The following is a 27913-nucleotide window of genomic DNA, read 5'->3' on the forward strand; positions in this document are numbered from 1 at the left end:
TTGGTTAGCACTGACATTTATTCAGCAGCTATTACAGTCAATCTCAAAAACAAATTATTTTTGAACTGTGTCAAGTGACAAAAAACAGCTGCTAAAAACACTGATAAAGCTTAACGCAGCAATCTATTTTGAGAAACAGACATTTAATAAGGGTTAATCTCTTTAAAAGGCAAAATATAAATATATACACTCTAAATTAACACCACCAATTTAACGCACTACATTAGTTCAAGTGGGATAACAGTGGACAAATCCACATCATGTAAACTGTACTCAAGCCATCTCGGTTGTCATCTTCTCATAATACCATCTAATTTCGGTTTACATTCTGTGATCTGCCTCTTGCAGAGCTGAGATACAGAAGCGCAGCAGTGTTGATGGTTAGGGACTGTGCACAGGAACATACTGGGGAAGTGTTCTGTCCATTACACATTGCTCAGAGCATTCACACCAGGAAGAACTTTACCTGTTAGAAAATTAAAAACCCAAAAAAAAAGTTAAGTTAAAAAAAAAAAAAAAAAAAAAAAAGCAACATTTTAACTATCCGTCACAATTGAGCTGCAAGAGGACACTAACCCCATATACCCCTGTTAATTTTTGTAGCCATTAGTATTATACTTAGCTGCTTTATATGAGCAAACACATATTAAAGCGCCAATGAACATTTGATACACAAAACTGTATTCATATGAAAACAGAAAATCCCTTTACATAAAAGTTTAAAAGTCAAGATTCTTCTGCACAATTAACATGGCTTGTACAATTCTATCCAAGTCCCTCTTATGGACTAATCCAAAGCTCATTGAATTCAATGGAAAGACTCCCATTTGACTGCAATGGGCTTTGGATATGGCTGTTAATGCTGTTCCATATTTTTGAATCATAGGTGACCTGTAGACCTGGAAATGGAAAGGATTTTGTGGGGAGTTAATATTACAAGCCTTAAAAAAAAAATTTACTTGTGTTAAATACCAAATTATTGAAGTACAGGATTTTTTTTTTTTTTTCAAAAAAATCTAATTTTTCATTGTTTATGCCATTTTACTCCTGCACCTCATTCGGTTTGGATGATGAAAATAGACTATTTGTTTTCACTTTTGTTGAGTCAGTCTTATTCTTATGCTGTAGTACAATGCTGCAATAGCTGATTTTTAAAGAGCTCACTAGTGTTCTCAACGCAAAAGTTACTTTAATTTTGGAAACGTATTTCTAATCTGTTAGGGGTTTATTAAGTTTAAAGAGACTGTACACACAAAACCTACATTTGGGCCAAAACTAAACAACTTTGTCCTTCCAAGTCAGCCAGCTGCATAGTGCCCCTTCCAGCAGTTTGCATTCTTTCCCTTCACCATTACTCCCCTAGGCAACAGAAACAAAAGCCCTGTCTAGCATACAACTGCTGAACTGCACTACTGTCTATTGTGGCTTCTCTTTTATACAGTATGTGACAGCACTAGAGAATTTACACATATTGGAAAACAGCTAATTATCAGAGGAAATGAAAACCCATTTACAGTACAATGCAGCCCCCAAATCTACTAGTGTAGAGTTATAAGTGACCACTAGAGGGCACCTTAAAACTAGTGGTTAGTTTAAAAGGATGTTCTAAAGCAGGGGTCTCAAACACGAGGCCTGCGGGCCGCCAAGCCCCCCGGCCCCCCCCCCCCGTTACTTCCTGTTGCCACCCAACTCCCCTCACCCCCACCCCCCGAGTTATTTTATGTGGCAGCTAAGCTCCCCGGGCGCTGCTCCCCAATGTTTGGGGCCGGGTCTCTCCCCCAGCCCTGCCTGCTGCCCCCATGAACCTCCCCCTGAGTGTCCCCCAGCCTCACTTGCTGCTCCCTCGCCACCAGAGCCTGCAGCTCATGCTGACTCCGCTCCACTCTGCCGGCTTCCAGCATCACCTGCTGCTGCAGGGTCCTAGTGCCCTCCTCCACTAGGGCCAGGGCAGGCTGCCCTTCCCCTGCCCTTCTGCCCTAGTCCTGAGCCTCTCCAATGCCCCAAACCCCTCATCCCCAGCCCCACAGCCTTCACCCCCTCCTATCCCCAAACTCCATCCCAGAGCCTGCACCCCCACCCCCTGCCCCAGCCCGGAGCCTGCACCCAGCACCCAAACTCTATCCCAGAGTCTGCACCCCAAACCCCCTCCCCCATCCAAACTCCCTCCCAGAGCCTTGGGCAGGTTCTGGGCACCACCAAAATTTCTACAAACCTGCCACCCCTGGAAGAAGCAGAGCAGGGGTGGAGTAGTGGTGCAGCCCAGTGCAGTGGGGGGGGCTTTACTGAGTGTATATATTTTATTAAAACCGGTTGTAGGAGGAGGTGGAGAAGAGACGAGGCATGGGTGGGGCCTCATGGAAGGGGTGGAGTGGGGGCGGGGCCAGGGGCAGCGATGGGGGGGGTGTCAGTGATGCAGCCCTCGGGCCAATGCACTAGTCCTCATGTGGCCCTCGTGGTCATTTGAGTTTGAGACCCGTGTTCTAAAGCTATTGTAAACTTTGGCTAGAAGTACAGACTACTCAGCCTTTTTACACAGGTTGCTTTATGAAACCCTTTAAAGAACTATTACAAGGAATAACTAACTATTCTTGGTGTTAGCATCTGAGACAAAACCTCTTAGTATGTTTAAATTTTCCTTTTTTTTTTTTTTTTTTTTTTAAAAATGGGGGTGTGCAGGGGAGAAAAGGCATGACAGGGAGTTTAAAAAAACAAGGCCAACACTTAAAATAGTCCGTTCTAGTTTCTACTGATCCATTTCTGCCCCTTCTGGAATGAGAAACTCTGTTTTTGGAATAGTATTGGAAGAAAAGAGGAAAGGAAAGGGAGTAGAGTAAGGAAGGAAAGAATTATTTAAAATACAAGTCACTAGGTATCTCAAAGGTAGTGACAAAGCACGTCCTATGGCTGGTGAAATACAAGGGACACATTACACTACTGTGCGACCACAAAGTAAGCCCCAGCCTAACTGAGAACAGGCAGCTCTAGTGCCCCTCCCCCCTCAGTTTCTGAACTAGATTAACAGAAGGAAAGAAGTTACCCTCTAGAAGTTCCAAGCTGGCACCACCTCCGGTGCTGACATGGCTGACTTTATCCTCTGTGTTCCATTTAGCACAGGCAGTAGCAGTGTCTCCACCACCTGTTTAACAAAGCAAATTAATTATAGATAGAAGGAAATTTAAGTTCATCCAACTAAGAGAAAGCTGGCAAGGAAGAGCACGCTCTTCCTTGCAAGGCTATGTGTCAGCCGAGTCCACCGCAGAAGTGGGCGCAGCATCCTTCAAGGCCATACTTGCTGCCAGAGCAGAACTGAACATTCCCTTAAGGAAGGGCATGAGATTTTACAATCTCTTAATAACTTGATGCCAGCAAGCAGCGGCTTTTCCATTTGAATTTAAGAGGGGAAAAATGTATCTCCACAAAAATCTTACCAATAATGCTGATGCAACCCTGGCCAGTAACTTCCACCACTTTATCCATCAGTGCTTTGGTTGCTTTGGCAAACTTGTCCCATTCAAATACACCAACTGGACCATTCCACACAATTTGCTTGGCCCTGCCCACAGCTTCCACAAACTTCTTAGTACTTTCAGGACCACAATCCAAGCCCTAACACAGGTAAGAGAACATGGATGCAATTACTGTATAGCTTCATCAGAAATCACCCACATATAGGTGGCTAAAAAATAAATAAATACAACACTCACTAAATCAGAGATTCCTGCACCACCTTTTAGTCACATCAACCTGACAGGTGCTAGCCACAGTCTGAAAGACACTGTCACCTCCTTGGGACAAGGACCAGTGGACTTGTTTATAATGCAGTAAGCTCACTGTTGGTGCAGGAACAGCAATAGATTGGATAAGAGGTGAGAGCTTTTTCCCCCTCCCCATGCAGTGAATATTGAGGAACTAGGCGGGAACTGCTTGCTGTTGTTGCTATATGGTGAAGCCTGCTGTGGTATCTCTCTTATTATGAACAGTCATTTTAAAAGAAAGTTAAAGCACTCAAGAGCCTTGGAGATGAACCTTTGCCATTCAGAATAAGTCTAAATACAGAAATTGCTCAACCCCTATTCTAGGCAGAACCCCTCTGATCTGAAATCTGAACGTTTTAAAGGGAATTTTATTTTTTTTAATCTTAGTATCAGAAAAGTTACTCAAGATTTATACTTAAAAATGCAAGACAAGCCACATTTTCACAACTTATTTGGTCAATATACACTAAAGAACCTGCACAAGCTTCCTGCACAGAATCTTAGACAAGATGCGCATCCTCTCCCCAGAGTACTTTCCCTAGTCTTTATTTCTTAGTGAGACTGGAAATAAAGTGTCCATTTTTAACAGGGAGGTTACTTAACCATTAAAAAAATGCTCCAGTTCAAAAGAATTATTTTGGGGAAGATTTATGGCTTGTGCTATAAAGGAGGTCAGCCTAGATGATTACAACGTCCCTTCTGGCCTTGGAATCTATGAATCTTATTACACCTACCATCCAGCCAGCAGGGATCCCGGAGGCCACAGTGGCTTCCCCACTTTGCGCATTCTCATCAAATTTATCTGCAGTAATAAAGTCAACGGGCAGAGTGATCTTCACACCATTCTTCTCAGCCTTGGCCATCAGGTCCTTGATGATCTTTGATCCCTCTTCATCAAACAGAGAATTGCCAATCTAGAGGAGGAAGAGCACAATGGGATATTTGAAAAGAATTTCTTTCAGCTTTCAATCGGTATGGAGGGGTTGCTATGGGTTTACCAATCTGAAGCAACATGGAAAGCTTGTTTTGAGGCTCCAAGGGGCTATCTACACTATGATAAAAAACTTGTGGCACCAAGTCTCAGAGCCCAGGCTCTGGGATCCTCCCCCTCGTGGAGGATCAGAGCCCAGGCTACAGACCAAGCTCAAGTGTCTGAACTGCAATTGTATAGCCCAACACCCCGAGTCCCACAAGCCCAAGTCGATTTGCTAGCCATAGCAGTGCCATGGGTCTTTTATTGCAGTGGAGATATACCCTAATATGCGCTTTGAGAGGGAAATTCACCCCTGGGCAGAGGGTCAGCACGAGTCCTATGCCCCACAGAATTCCTTTTCTGAAGGCCGACACTTGATGCCTAGCCCTTGTTGCTGGCTTTCTGTACAGGGCTGAGCTTCGCCCGAGGTCTAAAGTACTTAATTTCAAAACGTTATTCATTCCCTGACATCATCCAGACCTCAGCAATAGGCACTCATAATGCTGGCAGATTGAGACCACGCAGTATTTCATTTGTTCTCGAGTTAGATTATGAACTTTCAGTTCTGAATTCCAGGAGAAGGGAGAGAGAATGATCTAGTGCAAGCATCTTTACACCTGGCCTCCCTCCTGCTCCCCCTAAAACAGAACTGCTGGTTTCATACCTCCATGTTGTTGAGCACTTTGAGGAAAGTGAAAGCCATTCCACCACCAATGATCATCTCATTGACTTGATCCAACATGTTATTGATGAGCTGAATCTTATCCTGAACTTTAGCTCTGGTGGGAGGAGAGAGGAAGAGAAAGCAAGTAATATAGACAGACATCACATCACTATTTGAGCAGGATTTATTTGATTTAAGCAGTGCATTTTTGCTGGATCTTTGTACCTTTCAGGAGGTGACAACATGCAAGGCAGAGCCATTTTAGCCACCCAAGAATTGCAACACTCAGCCTGATATGCTCCAGGCTTTACATCTCAAGGTTGTCTTGCAGCAGCTGGTATAATAAAAGTCAGGAAGTAAAACAACAACAGCACTGGCAGCAACTCCTAGTCGATATTCAGCTCTTAATATTTTCATATCTCTGTATAAATATCACCTATTCAAGCCTCACCACACCCATGTAGCGGCTACAATTCCCATTTTACAAACTGGGGAGAAAAAGTGACACTTGCCAGGCTTCCCAGCAAGATAGCAACAGCTGAACTGGTGGGCAAGTTTTGTAGGGTACACAGGGCCAAAGAGCAACCCAGAAACCAGGTCATATAGAAGTCCCATGCCCTGTGCAGCCAGCAGCAGTCCCAGGCTGGAAGAAGATGCAAGTGATAAGAACATTCAAAATGATAGGGTCTAAATTAGCTGTTACCACTCAAGCAAGAGACCTTGGAGTCATCGTGCATAATTCTGACAACATTTGCTCAGAGTGCAGCAGCAGTCAAAAATGCTAACAGAATGTTAGGAACTATTAGGAAAGGGAAAGAGAAGAAGACAGTAAATAGCATGTCACTATATAAATCCATGGTACGCCCACACCTTGAATGCTGCATGCAGTTTTGGTCACCCCATCTCAAAAAATACACTAGAAACAGAAAAAGTATATAGAAGGGCAACAAAAATGATTAAGGGTATGGAACAGCTTCCACATGAGGAGAGATTAAAAAGACTGGAACTTTCTGGCTTGGAAAAGAGACTAAGGAGGGATAGGATATAGATCTATAAAATCATGAATCGTGTGGAGAACGTGAATATGGAAGTGTTATTTACCCCTTCACATATCACAAGAACTAGGGGTCACCCAATGAAGTTACAGACAGCAGGTTTAAAACTAACAAAAGGAAGTATTTCTTCACACAACACAGTCAATCTGTGGAACTGGTTGCCAGGGGAGGTTGTGAAAGTCAAAACTATAACTGGGTTCAAAAAAGAATTACATAAGTTCGTGGAGGAGAGGACCATCAATAGCTATTAGTAAGGCTACATTTTAGTCACGGGTATTTTTAGTAAAAGTCAAGGACGGTCATGGGCAGTAAACAAAAATTCACAGCCCTTGGCCTGTCCATGACTTTTACTAAAAATACCCGTGGGGGCGGGTGGCTTGGCTGCTTGAGGAGGTGGGGAGGGGGCGGGCGGTGGCGCACAGTCCAGGATCCCAGCTGGTGCTGGGGGGGTCAGGAGCATGGCCAGCGGCACGCCGCCCAGGACTCCCGCTTGGGGTTTGGGGGGGGGGGGGAGGGGGTTGGCGGGGCCGGCAGGCTCCCTACCTGGCTCCAGGCCTCCCCCCCCAGCAGCAGAGTTTGGGTGTGGGAAGGGACAGGGGGTTGGAGCACCAGAGTGCCGGCTTCGCAGCTCCCATTGGCCGGGAGCCCCCCAGGTAACCACCGCCCAGAGCCCGCTTCACACTGTCCCCTCCCACACCCAAAACTCTGCTGCTGGGGGGAGGCATTGGTGAGCTGGAGCCGGTTTGCACCGGTTTGTGGGAACCGGTTGTTAAATTTAGAAGCCGGTTTAGAACCGGTTGTAAAGGGGTGGGCAAACTATGTGGCCCGCGGGACCGTCCTGTCCGGCCCACCTGAGCTCCCGGCTGGGGAGGCTCCCCCGGCCCCTCCCCCACCTTCCCCCTTCTCGCAGAGCCTCAGTGGGGCTGCGAGCTCCAGCGGGCCGCGCAGCATCGATACACGCTGCCCTGAGCAGCATGGTAAGAGGGCCGGGCCAGGGCTGGGAGGAGGGGTTGGATAAGGGGCAGGAAGCGGTTGGAGGGGGGCAGAGGTTCTGGGGGGGCGGTCAGGGGACGAGGAACGGGGGGGGGGGGGGGGGGGGGGGGGGGGGGGGGGGGGGGACGTGGGTGGGAGGGGGGGGGGAAGAAGAGGCACATGGGGCTTGTACTCACCGGGCGGTTCCCTACCGGGTCTTCGGTGGCAGTTCGGCGGCAGGTCCTTCACTCACTCCAGCTCTGAAGGACCCGCCGCCCAAGTGCCGCCGAAAACCCAGAGCGAAGACACCCCCCCCGCCACCGAAGTGTCGCCGAGGACCCAGTAGGGAACCGGTTATTAGGATTTTGGGAGCTCATCACTGGGGGGAGGGGCGATGCTGTGGCCCGAGACTGCCCCAGCAGTGGCTGGTGCGTCTGGCACAGGAGCTGCATGAGCTGCCTCTGAGCCAGCTACCTCCGGCCAATGCAGAAGTCACAGAATCCGTGACCTCCGTGACAAACTCACAACCTTAGCTATTAGCCAAGACAGTCAGGGATGCAACCTCATGCAGTGGTGTCCCTAAGCCTCTGACTGCCAGACACTGGGATTGGATGACAGGAGATGGATCACTTGATGACTTCCCTGTTCTATTGGTTTCCTTGAAAGCATATGGCATCAACCACTGTCAGAAGACAGGACACTGGGCTACATGGACCATTAGTGTGACCCAGTACAGCCATTCTTATGGTCTTATTTGCAGTGTGATCTCTGATTTCACCAACAACCTTGATGTTTTGATAATCCAGCCATTCAACATGCTCCTCGAGCAGGAGCTTCCACTAGAGAAGCAAAGCGCTGCTCCCTTTAATCCTGAAAGACCCATTCAGGCCAAATGCTGCCATTGGTGTTGTGCATGCAGCTCCTGCCAGTCTAGGAGAGCGGTATGTGCATATAACAGAAGGCAAGATGGGACTAAGATTCTGAAGGGTGTCAATAAATGCAGCATTGTGGAGTGTTGCGAAGCCCAGGTCATGTTATGAAGAATGAACAATGGAAGTTTGAGCTTTTTATATTCTATAATAAAACAAACTGAGTATTTCTTAGGTAACAGGTTACATTTATGGGCAGAATGAGGCGAGGAGTAAGTCATATTCTCTTCTGAGATGACAGTGTTCATGTTACTTAATAATCATGTCTTACTGGACCACAAGAGGCAATGCAAAGTCCAAGGCTCATATCACTTAGCCAGGTGTCTACATTATGTTTTTATTCATTCCTCAGGGTCAAAAAGGACTCTGGCAGAGCCACCATGCCAGTCTGAAAAGCGCACACACATACCACAAGAATGAGCAACACATGGGGAGATTACTCCTAGTTACTCAACAGATTTCCCCCCGGGGAAGTCTTCGTACATTAATCGCCTGTAAAGAGCTGATGTGAATCTAGCTACAGTAGGTCACAGTTGCATAATGACAGGTAGTGTCAACTTACATAGAGACACGCTGAGTTTGCATTAGGTTTGTACTCTGAACCCCAGTAGAAAGGTCGCTAACTGACAGCTCTTCTGGTTCATTTGCACAGCATAATGCCGCTGGCTAAGGCTGTGTCTACACTGCCACTTTCAGCGCTAAAACTTTAGTCATTCAGGGGTGTGAAAAAACACCCGAGTGACAAAAATTTTAGCGCTAAAAGTGCCAGTATAGACAGTGCTTTACCCCTTGTTCGGGGTGGTGGGTTTTTTTAAAAATCGCCGGGGGAAAAAGCATGTCTACACTGCCCATGTCACAGCACGGCCACAGCCACACTGTAATGTGGGCAGTGCAGACATACCCTTACTCTGATTAGGGCAGCTAAAGAACTAGCATAGTAGTAAAACAGAGCCTGCCAGCAACACTGGAGTAGACAGGGCCATTCAGCTCCTCTGTAGGGTGTGAATTACATGGGACTCAAGATGAGCATACCATTTTTTGGTTAGGAAGAAAACAATTCTTGTTCACAACGCAAACTCGTAGAACTGTTAATTCACTCTAACACTGAAGTGGGTGTACGTTAAAAGGAAACAGTGCACGTAAGATACACTCTTGGCTCTTACCCTCCAAGGATTGCCAAGAAGGGCCTCTCTGGACTCTCCAGAGCCTTTGCAAAGTAATCCAGTTCTTTCTTCATCAGGAAGCCAGCAGCTTTCTGAGGCAGATTAACGCCTACCATGGAGCTGTGGAATCAAAAGGGGGGGGGGAAAGAGTTCTGTAATCTGTATCAGAGCCATCCAACAGCAAAATCCTAACATTCCTAGTGCCAGGGGACTTTTAATGGTCACAGCAGCGTACGTTAACCCTTTACTCAGATGCAATAATAATAGCAACAGCAGCAAGAGCTCTATATGAAAACAATGACCACACATGTGTCTAATCTTACTATGTTTAGTGTTCTGCAGATACAGGGAATTTTTGCATGGACCGTTTGACATGCAAGGGCCAACATCTGAAATTCTGGGGTGGGAATAACAAAAATAAAAGCAGATTCATCTTCACATAGCCCTGGATTATGAAATAAAGCCGGGCAAGCAGGCCCTCCCTGGAGTTTGTGCACGTATATATGCACACCCCACACATGTGGATGTCTGCTGAACTAAGTTTAAACCTTTAGGGCAAAGGATAACAATTACAGAGTTGTTTGCCTGATAGTCTAGAGAAGTCCTAGCCAAGTGATTTTAACTCTATGGCCTGGTCCACACTAACCCCCCACTTCGAACTAAGGTACGCAAATTCAGCTATGTTAATAACGTAGCTGAATTCGAAGTACCTTAGTTCGAACTTACCGCGGGTCCAGACGCGGCAGGCAGGCTCCCCCGTCGATGCCGCGTACTCCTCTCGCCGAGCTGGAGTACCGGCGTCGACGGCGAGCACTTCCGGGATCAATCCCAGAAGATCGATTGCTTACGGCCGGACCAGGAAGTAAGTGTAGACCTGCCCTATGTCTGATCTTTCACTACTTGTCTTCAAGGGAAACTTAAATAAATCTGCTAGATACCAAAACACCATGGACTTAACAGGGCCACTGATTTTTGGCTCATTACAAAAATTTGTCACACACACACACACACACACACTGCCTGTTACCCTTAAATTGCCCACTTCAAACTCTTTATGCATAACAATCTAACCCCCAATTGCCCACTCAGTTTCAAGTGACCATTTCCAACATACATTATCCCTTTTGCTTAACAATCTGTCTGAACTTTTATTTGGCCAGACCCTCCACTTCCTTCTCCAGACCTAAAGAAGAGCTCTCAAAAGCTTGTACCTTCCACCAACAGAAGTTGGTCCAATAAAAGGCCTCACCCATTTTGTGTCTCAAGTGATTTAAAGTTTCAATAGCCTAAAAGTCAGTTCAAAGTTCATATGCTTGCCAATTCTTATAAGAGGTAAACTCTAAACTACAAAATGAACAGGACTCGACTATACTTTAGCTAGGTTAAATTCAGCCATTTGCTCAGAAAGGGTGCATGGTTATGAGTAAAAGCTCCAGAGACTATGTCATTCAAGACTAAACTTAGATGACAATGGAACTGGGGATTTCTCAGCATACATCCAAAAATAATGTCACAAGGCTATTGAAGGTAAAGCTGTATGTACATTTCCCACGTGGTGGGAAGCTCAAGTTAGCAGGTCTTTGGTACCTGGAAAGATATGGGAGCAAATTATTGAACAATGAATTTGTAAGCACCTAGAGGATAATAGGGTTACAAGGAATAGCCAGCATGTATTTGTCAAGAACAAATCACGCCAACCTAATTTCCTTCTTTGAGAGGATTACTGGCCTAGTGGATAAGGAGAAAGGAGTAGATGTATCTTGATTTTAGTAAGGCTTTTGACACGTCCCATATAACATTCTCATAAGCAAAACAAAAACATGCAGTCCAGATGAAATTACTATAAGGTGGGTGCACAACTGGGTGAAAGACCATGCTCAATGGTTCACTGTCAAACGGGGAGAACATATCAAGTGGGGTTCTACCGGGGTCAGTCCTGGGTCAAGTGCAGTCAATATTTAAACTTAGATAATGGAAAGGAGAGTACACTTCTAAGATATGTGGATAACACCGAGCTGGGAGAGATTGCAAGCACTCTGGAGGATAGGGCTAGAATTCAAAACAAACTTGACAAACTGGAGAACTGGTCTGAAATCAACAAGACGAAATTCAATGAAGACGAGCACAAAGTACTTCACTTTGGAAGGGAAAAAAAAAAATCAAATGCACAAACACAAAATGGGGAATAACTGGTTATGCAGTAATATTACTGAACAAGATCTGGGGGTTATACTGGATCACAAATTGAATATGAATCAGTGTGATGCAGATATAAAAAAGGCTAATATCATTCTGGAGTGCACTAACAGAAGTGTTGCGTGTAAGACACAGGAGGTAATTGTTCTGCTCTACTCGGTACTGGTGAGGCCTCAGCTGGAGTACTGTGTCCAATTCTGGGTGCCACACTTTAAGATGTCAAATTGGGCAGAGTTCATAGGAGTGCAACAAAAATGAGAAAAGCTTTAGAAAATCTGACCTCTGGGGAAAGGTTAAAAAACTGGGCAGGTTTAGTCCTGAGAACAGAAGATTGAGGGGCAACCTGAGAACAGTCATCTTCAGGTATGTTAAGGGCTGCTATAAAGAGAACTGCTCTCCATGTCCACTGAAAATGGGGCAAGTAATACTGGGCTGACTCTGCAACAAGGGAGATTTAGGTTAGATATTAGGAAAAACTTTCTAGCTATTAGGGTAGTTAAGCACTGGAATAAGCTTCCAAAGGAGGTTGTGGAATCCCCATCATTGGAGGTTTTTAATAACAGATTAGACAAACACTTGTCAAGGAAGGTCTAGATTTACTGGGTCCTGCCTCAGCACAGGAGGCTCAGTCTTACATTTCTATGATTCTATATTTGGATCCCCCTAATCACATCCCAACAGGCTTCATTTCCCTGAAGATTTATATGCATTTTTGAACGACTAGGGGGTACTCAACATGCAAATGTCAAACTGGTTGATTTCAGCAAGAACTGCATCAGAGTTGAGTTGCAGTTGCTAATCTGAAAAGCCTTTGCAGTGCTGTTCAGGATACCTTGCTACAATAAGAAAAGGAGTACTTGTGGCACCTTAGAGACTAACAAATTTATTAGAGCATAAGCTTCCGTGGGCTACAGCCCACTTCTTCGGATGCACGAAAGCTTATGCTCTAATAAATTTGTTAGTCTCTAAGGTGCCACAAGTACTCCTGTTCTTTTTGCGGATACAGACTAACACGGCTGCTACTCTGAAACTTGCTACAATAGAAGACCAGGACTAAGCTAACTCGCATATCCAGAGTGAATCCAAAGGACAGACATCATTCTGTAACACTGCCTGTAAAAGGTGGTTAACATACCTGTGAGCTCGGTGGGCAGTTCCAAAAGCATCATTGACATAAACATCTCCCAGTTTAGAAAGAGATGCTCTGAAAGCATCCACCTTTGCAGGTTCAGCCTTGATCTGAGGGGATAAAGAGACAAGTTTGTGTTACTTAGTTACAATATGAACCAGGAGTTCTGCAACGAATAATTGCAAAGCAGACTCAATTGTTCATTTTGGGTCTACAAATCCAACTACTGAAAAGAGGGATCATCTGAGAAGCTTGTTAGTACCCATGACCTAGAAGACAGCTTTTTGATACTGGTCAGGACTTCTCAGCCTCTTTTCCAGCCCAACCACTGGCAACAAGAGATTTAAACCGAATTTAGTATTCATGACAGACACACACCATTTTGCTCTTGTGGGCTGAGAAGGGAAGCCAAAAAAGATTTTCAGAATTTAGACTAATGCTATCAGTAGCCCCCTAGTCTCCCGAGTTGAGCAATTTAAGTGCTTCTCTTAGAGCCAATAATAGCTAGAAGCAGAACAGGAGATGGATCTAGATGTAGGTATCACTGCAGAATGATGGGCTTAATAAGCTTCAGAGATTTCCCATCATGTTCAGTGTGCACCAGAAATTATCATTAGCTCCACAGGGCCACAGATTAGCAATATCACTGTTACTGCAGCATCTATTTTCATTCTGTTGGGACAAAAACCAAGCCAGCCACATCCTCCTTTACTGTCACTCTCCATTGTCTGTGCCCCTGTTGATATGCTACAGCATGTAGTCAGCCAGTTAGAGACCTGAGAGTAAGTCGGAACAAGTACAGACAATTATTTCTTTAGGAAGGAAATGAGTCTGTCCCTCTCAGTATAAGACATATTATCTTCCAAGAGTTAGGTTGTGGCAAGAAATATCAGCCGTTCATGGTTTCTTAGTACCCATAACGGGAGCACCCTCTCTTCAGAGGCTCACTTGCACTCCAGGCTATTTTTTCTAAGCTACAGAGTCTTGTGTGTCAGGCTATAAAGGGCACCGTACTGTACATCAGCATTCCACTCCATGTACTGTATCTGAAGGGAGCCAAAGCCTGCCTGGCTAATGGGGTCACCAACGCTAAGAAAAGAAACCATCTGAGAGCAAGTGTTCTTCCTGACCTTCAAGAAAATGTCAGAGGTACAAGGCAGCACAGACCCTGTATGGCTGCTGATGGGAAAGCAGCCTTATTCAAGGTATTTCAGAGTGCTGGTACAATACAGTGGTTAAACATCCCATTAGTACACCCTAGAAATAAGACTGAGATAGACACATGGTTCTCACACTTACAAAGAGGCAATAAATTCTCTCCTTCCATACTATATTTTCTCCCGTTCACATCCCAAAATAAAAACTCTTCAGCTGCAGCCAGTGGCCTCCCCATAACCCTTTGCTCCGCTCCTCCCTTTATAACAGTGCCAGCTACTGCACCTTCATCCCAAGCTCCTGGCATCAACAGCATCATCTACTTTTACCTGTCAATATGGTCACTCAATATCATAATGTTTACATATGAGCAGTGTGTGTTCTAAGGAAGTTGTGTCATTTTTTGCTCTAGTCATCAGATGCTTTTAACCTGCCAGGAAGTTGTCAGATTAGCTAGTAATATTAAAGCAATACACTAACATGTCCAATCATTTCAGATGAATGGATTATTTTATTCCAAACTGTAAAAGGAAAAAAAAACCCTCCTGTCCATCAAGAAAGCTTCAGGACCAGAAGGCTAGTTTTTACGCCACACCTATCACCACAGTATGCAGTGGCAAATCCAGAACACAGCTACTAACCAAGCCTCTGGTCATTCCCCTATTAAATTCTTTTGCATTTCCACAGTGGCCTCAAGCAAGCAGAGCCACATAGTGTTTTATGTGGGATCGTATTAGTGCCTTTCCCACTGGCATTTGGAGAGTAAATGCTGCCAGCTATATCAGAGTCTTTCTAAACATATTCTATAAAATATCCCACACAGCCCCTTGTCACTCCTGCTTGCCCTATAATAGCGAATAAGGGAGAGACACAACTGAGTTAAAAATGAGATGTCTCACCTTGTTCCCTGAAGCATCTTTTCCTTTCCCTTCTTCTTCTACATGGAATCGGAGGTTTTCCAAGAGGATGATGGAGCCAGTTGGAGGATCAGCACAGGCCTTCTCCACCTCTGGACCCACACAGTCTTTCAGAAACAAGACCTTCCTGGAAGCACGAGTCAAGACACACAGATGCATCTAACATCAACAACATCTTTTCTTATAAGATCCATTTATAGTGAGAGTCTGCATAAACTGAACAGCTATCATACTTTACCTGCCAATCAATGCTTCAAGTTCTCCAACCACTGGTGCCAAGGAGAATTTGTCAGGCATCGGGACTCCATCAGGTCGACCCAGATGACTCATCAGAACCACAGATTTGGCACCATGATCCAAGCAGTGCTTGATGCTAGGGATAGCTGCCTTGATTCTGCAACCACAAAGAAAATGACAGAAGAGAAGTTGGTAAGGGGTTCAATTTGAACTCCCAGAGAACTGGGCTTGTTGGCCATTAAGCACAGGAAGCAGACTCTTCGGGGCGTATCTGCTAGGAATCACCTCTAACAGAAATAAGGGCAAGCTGAAGAGAGAAACAGCAGAAATAGGTTCTCATCTGAACAACTTGCAAGACATTATTAATAAGGGGGAAGTCCACCACAGTTTTCCCTCAGATATTTGTAAAATCCATCCTTATTCTCAAAACACAGCACAGCATTACCAACAATCCTATACCATATGGGATATCAAGCCCCTCCATAGGTCTGCAACAGGCACTGGTTATAATGATTAGTATGGTGTATGTTAACATCAAGGAGCCCATAAGATAGAGCTTTGCACGTGGAGATTATCCAGTAGCATGCACTCAACAGCAGCAATGGCACTGTGGGGAGCTTCAGGAGTGCACTGGTATAACTCTGACATGTTCATACTCAATTCATCTTGCAACCAAACAGCTTCAAAAACAGTAAGTACATCTGCACTACTAAATTTCCTACCCATTTTTCAGTAGCTGGACTGCTGCTATCTTCTACTGTAGACAGGGCACGGAAGTTTTATATACATCATCTAACCCTGGTAGTTGTTCACGGTTAGACCACCAGCAGACACTGCACCTTACAGAAACTAGCATCCACCCGATTGTTGCCCTAGAAGCTGAACCAATAGAGTCAGCGTTTAAGGCCAAAAAGGACCAACAGATCATTTAGTTTAGCCTGACCTCCGGTATGTCACTGGCCACCAACATCACCCTGCACCTGCACACTAAATCCAACAACCGAAATGTGACCAAAGTATTATAGCCCACAGGAAACTATGACAGAAAATAGAAGGGACCGAGGTACAGCAGAGCCCAAGGCCACCACAGTGGCAGAGAAATGATTAAGCAAGATATGCCTAGATAATCCTGGCAAGTGACCTGAACCCCCACACTATTGGGGGGGGGGGTTGCCTTCCTCAAGATCCCTGTCAATCTGACCTGGGGAAAATTCCTTCTGATCCCACACATACTGATCAATTAGACCCTGAGCATGTGAGCAAGAGCCAACAGCCAAGCACCTGAAAAAGAGGATACCCGGTCCCATCTCCAGCCATGGCTATCCTGATGCTTCAGAGGAAGGGATTCCCCCTTACCCCACAAATACATTGGGGGCTGGATCTCTTCCTAATCCCTGCAGGTGGCCAGTAGTAATGGTGGGAAATTTTAGCAAAAATATACTTGTGTTAACAAGGCTAGTATGTGTCTATAAGTGCTGGAACAGTTACAAGGACAAGCGAAACAACTAGCCATTTGATCTTAATGTCCCTAACAACTGTTTCCCTGATTAGAAAGAACTAAGATCCCATCTGCACCAACTGGGGTGGACCAAAATGACATATGGCAAGTTTTGCACATAGGTTGTCCCCTTCTAGATCTGCAAAATAATCATTTTCAAAACCCTGATGGGGTTGTATGAGAGGAGAGGTGCCTTTGGCACCCCATGTCAACTCTAGCAGATTCTCACATGAGGATACAGCCAGGGAAAAACACAATTTCTTGACAGTCATAACATTGCAACCATGCTTAGCATGGAAGCAAAGGCTTTGGTCTCTGCTAGGGAATTTTTTTATGAATGTCCCACCATTGCTGACACCAACAGTTGCTAATCTGATCTCTAGTATAGATGGTTTGCTGACAGCCACAGGCATTTTTAATAATGTTTCGGAGTTAGGCTTTCTCCAGGACAATTTAGATGACATGGTGGTAGCAGCTGGTGGCCTAACCACACTAACACGTTAGCAATGATGGACACCACTGGAGCTGAACCGTATAGAATATGTCCTTAGTATAGACAGGGCCATCAGGGCTTCTACTTGTATTTTAAGAGGAGTCTTACCTTTGGTTGTTTGTTATTTTGTTGTTCTTCATTGGAACATTGAAATCAACCCTAAAAGTAAAGAAAAAAAAGTTTTAAGCTCACTTGCAAAAACTGATTTCCTTTAAAAAGAGGTTGGGAACTTGCTGATCAAGGGGCTGATTAGGAAAACAATTCTGGAGCTCACTGAAGTTAGTGCAAGGTTTTCAGTTCTACCCTAATATACAGCAAGTCCCAACATGAAACTGGTATGTGATTGAAAACATCGGAATAGTGAGGTCACAGTAGCCAGGATGTAGAAGGCAAGAAAGGAAAAGAAAAAAGCTACATTAAATCTTTTCTTATGGAGTCAATGGATGCTGCCACTTGTGAGTAAACATTAGTATCCATGAAAATTACATTGTTATAAGAGAAAGAAAAAGAGCATGGAAGCTTAAGGTAAATTAAAGCATGTCATTTACAAAGGGAGGGAAGAGAAGCACAGTGTTCAGTTATAAAAAATCATGAACATTGTTAAAAGAACCATGCAATGTGACTACAGATAAAGGCATGACCACATCTGAGCCAGGAAAAAAAGGACAGCAAAATTATGCAATATTTAACTTTGCATTGACAGTCTTGCAGCATTAGAGCCGAACGGCAAGCTTCCATAAAGCTAACTCCCATAGGTCTGATGGTTTGATATCAACAAGAATACTATATGCACAATCAGGCCCCATGATATGAAATCCCAACGACACGGTTTATTTTCAATGGGTAGGAAAAAGCTTTATGAAAGATCAGCTAGTTTCTTGCTCTTTGGAAGTGGCTATGGAGACTCCTCCACTGAAGTGGAGGAAGGCACAAGTAAAGAGGGAGATGTTCAAAGACAAATGGCAAGTTAGGTGCCTAGCTTCCAATGACTTTCAATGGAAATTAGGCACCTTTGAAAATTGCTCTAAAAACTCCATTTCTCCAGCAGGATGCCAAGATTTACTTTCCACTTCTCTCAGAATCTTCCAGACCCACCAGTTAGTCATAAAGCATCTGTGACAGTGTACCCCATAAGGCTTTATGGGGAGGGGGTGCTTATAAATGTATGTATGACATAACTGGAATATGTTCTGTGCTGCCTGTGCCATGTAATATATCTCCATAAAGGTTATGGTCTACTATATCTATCCATCCTATTTGTACATATATATCATTTTCTACCGGAGGTTAAGAATATGGGCTGTATGCTTGCTTGGTTTCTAAGTAAGCTTTGGGAGGCATTTGGTCAGATTCTTTAGGAAGGAATTCGCCAGGTTAAGTACCTGATCAGGAAACACTTGGAGAACAATGCATCTTGGAATGCTTCAATCCACATAAGAAGTCTTCCTGGAGACATGCAAGATACCATGTGGACAATGGCTTCGGCCTGTAAAGACTGAGTATTGCAGGGACATGTGACTTGCCCAGGTGACTCCAGAACTCCATCTTGGAGCTGGACTTTGCATAGGAGGGGGGGTCTCCACCCACAAGAGAGAGTCTATTTAAACCCATGTGAGACCCCTCCATTGTGTCTTCAGCTGGCTAAGGAAGGAGCCTCTCCACCCCCCAGGATACTTGAAGGGAACTGGAACAAAGGACAGTAACTACAGGGGGTGTGAGTGATTGCTGGACCCAGGCTAAAAGGAGATTAGCCTGTAAAAGGGAGCATTCTGGAACTGGTGAGGAACTTATCTGTATTCAGTTTGATTAAGCATAGATTTGCGCATTTTATTTTATTTTGCTTGGTGACTTACTTTGTTCTGTCTGTTACTACTTGGAACCACTTAAATCCTACTGTTTGTATTTAATAAAATCACTTTTTATTTAGTAATTTACTCAGAGTATGTATTAATACCTGGGGGAGCAAACAACTGTGCATCTCTCTCTATCAGTGTTATAGAGGGCGAACAATTTATGAGTTTGCCCTGCATAAGCTTTATGTAGGGTAAAACGGATTTATCTGGGTTTAGACCCCATTGGGAGTTGGGCATCTGAGTGCTAAAGACAAGCATACTTCTGTGAGCTGTTTTCAGGTAAACTTGCAGCTTTGGGGCAAGTGATTCAGACCCTGGGTCTGTGTTGGAGCAGACGGGAGTGTCTGGCTCAGCAAGACAGGGTGCTGGAGTCCTGAGCTGGCGGGGAAAACAGGAGCAGGGGTAGTCTTTGCACATCGGGTGGCAGCTCCCAAGGGGGTTTCTGTGATCCAACCCGTCACAGCATCTTCTAAAAAAAAAATCATCTCTGCCTATCTCTGCAATCAGCCTGAAATAGCAGCTTTGAATGGTGTGTCCTTCCCTATTCATCTCAGTGTGTTAACTTTGAAGCCTATTGTTTACATTTATGTGGTAAATACTGCTTACAATTTTATTACTGATCAAATCACACAACAGCCATCCCCCCTTCTTATTAGGACCTGCGTTTTGTGAGTAGCATCACGTTCTGGTAAAGCAACTGGGCAGGGCTTGGAAGAGTACCATTACTTTCTCCTCCCAGCCCAATTTAGACTCTTACTCTGTCGCCCGCTGAAAAGGTAAGTTGATGCTCAGCTAGTGAGCTGCTGTGAAAGATGAACTGGCTCTGCAGACTGCAGTTCTCCAGCTAAGTCAGCAGCAAAAATAAAACATCCTTAGGAAACCACATCCCCAGAACAGTTAGGACCAGGGGCCTTAATACTGCAGGATAAAGAGAGGGAAGAAAATAAAACAATCCTGGTTACTCCATCAGGATGAGTGGTGGAAAACAGAAGGATTTCATGAAGTATCCCAGATATTGCCTGCAACTCTGATCTCTTCCATTTATTCTATATGCACTCATGTCTTTCAATCACAGGATTTTCAAAGCAGAGATCTGTGATTTTTGTTGGTCCTGTTGGTGAACTGTACTGTGCACTTAATTATCCCTAGTCTTTCTGTGGATTTGGAGGGTAATTTCCCAGTAGCACATTGGCCAGATGGCGAGAGGAAAGGGAGGCATTTCTGCCATTTCTGTCTAGCATACTAGTACCCATAAGCTAAGGCGTGACAGGAAGTTGTGTTGCATAATAACTGAAGGCAGAACTTATTCACAGGATGCCAGAATGACAGAGAATGTTAGAACTTAATGAGACCAAACCTCTCTTTGCTTTTACTTTGAGCAATTCTGATAGGAAAATGTTGCTGAAGCATGACAACTAATGAGAAAAGCCTTTTAATTTGGGGGAAAACAGTAACTTTTACTCTGACTGTATCCCAGCATCTGGATGAGTAAATGAGATATTACCTTGGAGTCTGTGTGTCATAAGAATATGAAAAGGTCCCAAAATCCAACAGGCTGCATGTATTTTTCTCTGCAGTATGCTTAGTAAAAAATGCATGAGGCCAGAGCTTTAAAAGCTGCCAGCAAAATAGGAGTAGCTGAGCAGAAAGAATTGAACTGGCAGCCCATGGTACAACAGACTAATTAAAAAACAAAACAAAAGAATATGCACCATAAAACACGGTCACTGTTTTACAATCATGAGGCAAATGAACAATTTGCTTAGCAAAGTCTCCAGTCCACCCTTGCCTCCCTCTGCAGCCTTACAGTTAATGGACAAAGAAACCCAATTGCTCCTTAAACCGAATAAATGGAAGACTAATGGAAGTCATTAAACCACCAGTTTTGCTTAGGTCCCCTGCTCTTTGGCATTAGCACTGAAAGATATGTGGACTCTCGAGAGAGAGAGAGAGAGAGACACACACGAAAATTACCTGAGTGAACAGGAGTAAAAAAATTGTTAAATTCAGTATCAATTAGAAGACAAGCTGATTCTTTTCAGGGAAATGGGCTTCAGACAAAAAACACAGAGATCAACCCTGACATCTTGGCTGCAATTTTGTATTTCCGTTTAGCAGCCTGCATTATGGTACAGATACATTTCAAAAATTAGCAGCAATACTGTGTTAGAAGGATGGTAATCAAGCAAAAACTAAAGTGAGTTTAGGAACTATTTGGGTGACTTGAAATATTTCACCTCAGATGATGAATGCATATCACTCAGCAGACTTTGGACGGTAGATTGACTGTATCGACCCCACAATTCAGAGGGGAGAGAAGTAGGAAAGACATTTAAAGCCTTTGGTACAGCGGACATAGATAGGAGAGACTAAGTACAGGTACCAAGCTAAATTGGTAAATATGCAAGCCTTTGATCAGATGAGTCAATTTTCTTCATAAGGTACCAACTGAACCACTTTTAAAGTAATGTTATTTCTTAAATCACAGCAGTTAATAATGGAGACCCTCTGATTTTACTAGATTCTATCACCCGGTCCATCTTCTGCCAATGCAGGGTTGTTCCCTAAAACACGTCACAAGAAAAACTGGTCAAATAGCAAGCAGTTAAAGAGATAAGACTGAAATTCTTGTTCTTCTGTATTTGGGAAATGAACTAGGATGCATTTTGGGTCATTTAAGGATTTTCTCTGGTTGAGTTTATTCTGTCCATCTGTCAATACCAGACTCCCGATAGCCAAAAACTTGCTGAATTACTTCACGGGGGGAAAAAAATCATTTTTACAAATTAGGAGCAGGCACAAAGGAAGTTAGTGGTATGGTCATTACATTACATCTGCCACTCATGCACCAAATTAAGTGGTATGCACTTAGTTATGCTGAGATGACCTTGGGAAAAGCCTTTGCCCTAGAAAAAACAAAATCTAAAGCTTACCTGCATGCAGATGTGCCCCAAAGCACTAGTGCACCAAAAGAGTTCACGGTGCATAGTGTACCAATTCCCAAGTCAGGTTTAAAATTGATTTCTATAAAGGCCAACTGAATTTCCTGTTTAAGAGTCTGATATTGGGAGGTGCAATGCACCAACAATTCAATGAGACTCTCTAGTTGCGCTAACAGGAATCACCTTATTCAGTTAATAGCAATTAATTTATTTTCAGTTGTTTATTGGAACAACTGGTCTAGTTTAAAGGGGGGAGGGGTATTAAGTAAATAGCAGTACGTTTATAGCCTGAAATTTCAGTCCCCTGGGTAAGTAGTGGAAGATCTATACATGTTCCTATGTCAGAATGGATATTCAGAGCCATCAGAGGACTATCCCATAAACTTTTGCCAGGTGAACTCACATCCGTGCCTGTCAATCATAAACTTTCCTAAAAGGAAACATCTATTTCATTCCATCTTATTCCGATTAGAATTCACATTATTCCATTGCCAGGTTGATAAAGTGCATTTAAAGAAAAGCCACAGAAAAGAGTTTGTTGAACTAATAAAAAAAAAAAAGTGTGCAGATGATTGCCTGCTGGTTAAACGGGATAGATACATTTTTAAGCAGACCGGTGCAATGCATGTCAAACCCCCATGAACAGTTTGAGTGAAAATTAGACCTAATTTTATTTTTCCAAAATGTCCTCATACAGTTTGAAATACCTCCTGGATACAATTCTAACATATGAAAAAAAAAAAAAAATACCCTATCCGCCTTTCCTAAAGCCGATCCCACTGGGTGTGTGTCACAATCACAGATACACACCGCACCGCATGCCCTGCAGAGGAGCCTGCTCACTGATGCATCACTCACACAAGCTGCGGCAGTTTCATGAAGCTGGGCCCAAGGAAAATATGAAGCAACACGTGGTTGCTAGATTGGGGGGCTGGGATTTTTTTTTTTAAAATGTCCTGTCTTTTTAGGAGCGTGGACTGAGATCATTAGAATAAATCCCTGAAATTCACTGGGTCGCTAATTGGAGCCATAACCTCATTCTCCATCACACACAGACCTTTTACTGATTTTTGGCACACTCATGAGGGGAACATTAAAAAAAAAGGAGGGGGACCATGAAGAACGACTCGCTGTTGCTAACTCTTGTGCTCCCTGATGCCTTATGTAAAGCTCCACCTGCTGGAGTCCTAAGAGTCTCACTTTCATTTAAAAAAAAGAGAGAGAGAATTTCTGGCCCTCGTGGCTGTGGAGAAAACGTGCCCCGAGCCCATGTGAAAAGCTGAAACACCGGAACCCAAAAGAAAAAAGAATCTGGACTCTGTTATTTCAGACGCTCATTAGTTTTGATCCAGTCTCCTGGGGGGAGGGCGCGGTTGACTCCTGATTTCTGAATGCCCGGCTGGGTCGGTGAGTGACATTAACAGGGCTTCTCCTGCCTGAAGGCAGCCAGCAGGAGGAGGCCGGCCGCAGCCCCCCTGCCCGGGAGCAGGCGAGCACAGCAGAGACCCGGTCTCACCCCTGGGCCGGCACGCGGCGCGTACGGTGGTTCTCCCTCGTCCAAGCGGGCCCCACTCCCTCCCTGCCCCCGGGGCCGGCTGCCTCCCCCACAGGGCCCTGCCGCCCGGGCCGCAGCCGGCTCCGATGCCCTGCCCGGGGCGGCGCCCAGCCCGGCTCCTCACCTCATGATCACCCGCTTGCCCTTCACATCCACCTTGTCCAAGGTGAGCTTGGTGGAGAGAGACATTGTGCCCGCAGCCGGCTCCGTCCTGCCCCACGCGCCCGAGATCCGCCGCCTGCCGCTCTCCCTGCGCAGCGCCCCGCTCTGCTCGGCGCCTAGGTCACCCCGGCGCGGCGGCAGGACGGCCCGGCCCCCGGCCGCAGCCCATTGGGCACCAGGCCGCGCCGAGTCAGGCGAATGGCCGGGCCGCCCGTCAATCGCGGAGAAGCGCCCGCCTCCCCGGGAGGCTGGGCCTGCCTGGGTTGGGTGGTCACGTCCCGCACGGAGCCCTGGCTCGCCGGGGGCGGGCTCATGGGTGTCTGAGGGGCGGGGCGCGGGGCCCGGCTCCTGGGGATGCGGGCTGTAGGGGCCTGAGGGGCTCGCGGGGCCTGTGTTTAAGCGCTGCAGGAATGGGCTGGGAGCGCAGCAGGTCTGGCCTAGGGCAGGGGCAGGAGCAGGAGCAGGAGCAGGCAGGGCTGTTACCAGGGCTGGATTCACCTTTTGTGGGCCCCCATGGAGGCAATGGAGGATGGGAGCCAGGGGCCAGCCAGAGGCAAGGGGCCATGGTATGGGACGGGGGGCCCCGCTCCACCCAGCCCATTTACAAACCGGCAGTTGCCAGACACACAGTGGCCCACCTGGCCCTGTGCTGCCAGCATGCCCCTTCCCCTTGGAGGCAAGCCCGTGCCACGCCACGCAGGCCGTCTCCCCCACCAACACCCCCCAACTCCCTATGGCCAGAGGCTCCCTGGACCCACCATACCCAGCCCCCAACCCACCCACAAATGCACAGCACCCTGCACAACACCACCCCTTCTCACAGCTCCACCAAGGCCTGCCCCGGCCAGGGTCCCTCAAGATGCACTTGCCTGGAGGGGCCCAGCCAAGCCCTCCACACTGTCCCCCCCACACACAGCAGGCTAAGACTAGCCAGGCTTCTGCACCAGTCCCAGACAGCTCAGCTCCAGGAAGACAGGTGGGGCCCCACTGGTGGTGAGAAGCAGAGATTGCCCTGAACCAGAGGTGCACTGGGGTCTGGCCAGGGGGCTGAGAGGAGCAGGGAGTGGGGCTAGGGAGTGGAGAGGAGCCCTCAGCCAGCCGGCAGGCAGGCTGAAAGGAGCAAGTGGTGGGCGGGGGGAGCCAGCAGGGTCTCGGGACACAGTGCAAGAGGAGCAGGCTGGGGACCCTTCTGATCATGGGCCCAGCTCCATGGAGCCATTGTAAACCTGGCACTGCCTGTTACAACCTGTTGGGCCCAGTCTGGGGAGAGACAATGTGAGTGAGGTAATAACCCGCATTGGACCAGCACCACAGAGCACTTGTCCAGCTCAGGGAAAGTGGAGTGGGCAGCTTGTGGCCATCACCAGAGACGCTGGTCCTATCAGAGATATTAGCTCACTCACTTTGTAAGAAGCTGCAAGCAGCAGCTTTGGGAAAATGGGGCTTGAAGTGCACCCCATGGCGGCCCAGTCTATGCACTGCTAGGCTTGGACTCTTTGTGACATCCCCACGCACGCACTGGTGGATACGCAGTTACATGCCGCCATGCGTTTCATCTCTGGCACCCTGCGTCCGATTCCACTCCCATGGCTTCCAGTTCTGAGCACTATTGCTCCTCCTCCTATCAGACGAGAGGTTGCCAGTGGCAGGTTACTGGAGAAAGTATGCGCCAACTCAAGCCTGTTGCTGCACAATGACCTTTTAAAACCACCAGCTGCACATTTGCCATCACGTTGCCCATTATGGTCTCATCCATCACCAGGATGTTAGGGCAGAAACACTCTGGCAAGAGGAATGGATATGTTTTATAATCCCCAACCAGTCCCTTGGGACCAACCCCACAATTTGTCCATCTGGTTTTGACCTGCCCCATCACCAATGGTCCCTGTTGAACAGGTTCCGGACCGGGCAAGGTCTCTGCAGCCAACTAGTATCGCTGGGGCCTTCATTACAGCCCTTTGTACAGCTATGGTGCTACACAGACGATGACGTACGTTGTCAATGAATGCCTGCTGTCTAGGTTCAGCGGTGGCTTAGAAGAACTGCATCACGCCACTGAAGATGCCATTGCTTGGCTGGATGCCTGTGCACATGCTAAATAAAAACAACACACTAAACACCGGTGACAGGTGGAGGAAGGGGTGTTCTGCTCAAGGTGATGAGTGTGTAAAGACCCTGTTCTTTCACCAGAGAGATCACAGGCACACAGACCCCAGTCTGAGGCCTGGTCTAACTAACCCCCCAAGTCGAAGTAAGGTACGCAACTTCAGCTACGTGAATAACGTAGCTGAAGTCGACATACCTTACTTCGAACTTACCGCGGTTCAGACGCGGTCCACACGCGGCAGGCAGGCTCCCCCGTCGACTCCGCGGTATTCCTCTCGTTGAGCTGGAGTACCGCAGTCGACGGCGAGCACTTCCTGGTTCGATTTATCGCGTCCAGACCAGACGCGATAAATCGAACCAGGAAGTTCGATTTCCAGCCGCCGAACTAGCGGCTAAGTATAGACCAGCCCTGAAACATTTAGTTCTAGCCTGTTTGATGTTCCATGCTGTGTGTGTGTGAGAACTTAATAGAACTAATTCTGCCACTTCTTTTTACCACTGTCACAGCCTGTGTAAAAGTATTAATGCATAATAAATGCCTTTAGATAGACCACCTTGACTCACCCTATCTTTTACTAGACTAACTTCTGTTAGTGAAAGAGGCAAGATTTCAAACTTCATGGAGCTCTTCTACAGGTCTTTAGTAGAGGTTGTTGTCAGATGCTATCGGTGTGGTGCTCTGGTTGCTCCTATGTTGATATTACTCGGCTGCGCGCGTATGTTCCCTCTGTGTGCTGTCCCAGCTCTGCAGATAGCTGACACAGCAGACCCAAAAAGAACCCCCAATAACCACAGAGTCTAGTAAGATGCAAAGTCACGTCGACCAGGTTTATTGCGATCTCGGACACAATTGCAGTTCCCCGTAGATTACTTAGTCTACCGGGCATACTACGAGAAAGTGCCTCTTGGCAAGGACCCGGCTCAGTGGCGGGACTTTCCACTGCCCCCGTGGCCGGACAAAGACACCACCCCAGGGATACATTCTTATACACGGGTACAAAAGTTACACATCACTCCTGACGTATTGAGGTGCAACCCCTTCACGTAGCAAGGTACAACCTCCCTACGTAGTAAGGTGCCGCCTCTCACCTTGTACATGTTGGTTCGATCAAAACAACTCTATCCATCATTTTACCCTTTTGCCCCCGTCATTGGGATGGGTCGGCCTGTTCCATGTTATCTGTGGAATGTTCCAGTATAGTGTGTCTTGGTACCATGTTTATACTTTAACTGTGCTAGGTGAATATACATTTATGCAACATCAGCCCTTTCCTTGCCAGCTTCTGTGAGCAGGGCCTGCCTCTTGCTCACAGCTTAACTTTGCTTTATGTTAGCAAAGTCTTGACCATTTCTTTAGTTCAGGCCTTAGGCCTCATACTGAGCCTTTATCAGGGCCTTCACTTACTACAGAGGTGTTCATGTGCAGAACAAGTCCTAGTGTATTACACATTAATATGTCCACAGCGCTGTAGGTAGAGTTGAAAACATATATACTCTGAGATAATCTTGCCTTCCATTCATGTCACATTTCTAAGTATTGTATTGTCTAAATATAGTACATGTTCAAAGCCCTGTCCAAATATGCACACAATGATCCACTGATTACGAGCTTTGTCCTATGTGTTAGACAGCAGTTTCTGGAGCACCTAGTGTTCATTTATTTTTAGGATTCTAAGCATTGTAAAAATCATGTTCTTTCAGTCCTCGGGTAGAAACTAAGATGAATCAGCAGAGAACACTGATGGTGGATGCTGACTCCTTTTACCACGTGGGGGCTGATGACGCACACAGCCACAGCCGGCCCTGTCTATGAAACATCACAAGGAAAAATATACAGTAACATTCAAGGATGTCAGTACCCAGTTGAAATGTGCACACACACATTTTCCAACCACACTCACCTTATACCTAGACCCTCCCAAGGAGAGATCTGACTCCTTACAATATGATCATAAGCCACAGTAAATTTCCTTAGTGAAGCATTTATATCCAGAGCTCAATTCTGTATGATAAAGGTATTTTATAAGTGTTTCAGTACCTTATGGAAAGGTTGCAAAGGCTCATCCATCTCTCTGACCACTACTCCATGGTAATCATCCACATCCAAATCATCCACTAATAATACTGCCAAGTATGATACTGAGCAGATCAGCAGTAAG

The 27913-nt window shown here is 45.9% G+C and overlaps 1 protein-coding gene across 1 annotated transcript; it reads right to left on the reverse strand.

The window, feature by feature from the left end:
• On the reverse strand, positions 1–23767 carry PGK1 (phosphoglycerate kinase 1). Its single transcript, XM_026652985.2, has 11 exons — positions 23611–23767; positions 17245–17295; positions 15147–15302; positions 14891–15035; positions 12843–12946; positions 9512–9631; positions 5393–5507; positions 4490–4669; positions 3429–3606; positions 3038–3136; positions 1–466 (listed from the first exon to the last, which is right to left on the reverse strand). Exons 1-11 carry the CDS (start codon positions 23673–23675, stop codon positions 426–428), a joined length of 1254 nt encoding a protein of 417 aa, XP_026508770.1. The 5' UTR covers positions 23676–23767; the 3' UTR covers positions 1–425.
• Between the last annotated feature and the right edge of the window lie 4146 nt (positions 23768–27913).

Source organism: Terrapene carolina, unplaced genomic scaffold (genome assembly GCF_002925995.2).
Source record: "Terrapene carolina triunguis isolate 2854851 unplaced genomic scaffold, T_m_triunguis-2.0 Scaffold131, whole genome shotgun sequence".
Taxonomy (NCBI): domain Eukaryota; kingdom Metazoa; phylum Chordata; order Testudines; family Emydidae; genus Terrapene; species Terrapene triunguis.

Bases quoted from the DNA above. Each gene is read 5' to 3' on its own strand.
- PGK1 (XM_026652985.2), bottom strand. From the start codon at position 23,675: ATGTCTCTCTCCACCAAGCTCACCTTGGACAAGGTGGATGTGAAGGGC. The intron at 17,296-23,610 runs GTGAGGAGCCGG...CTTTACTTTTAG, and splicing joins GGCAAGCGGGTGATCATGAG to GGTTGATTTCAATGTTCCAA. The intron at 467-3,037 runs GTAACTTCTTTC...ATTTTCTAACAG, and splicing joins CAGCTTGGAACTTCTAGAGG to GTAAAGTTCTTCCTGGTGTG.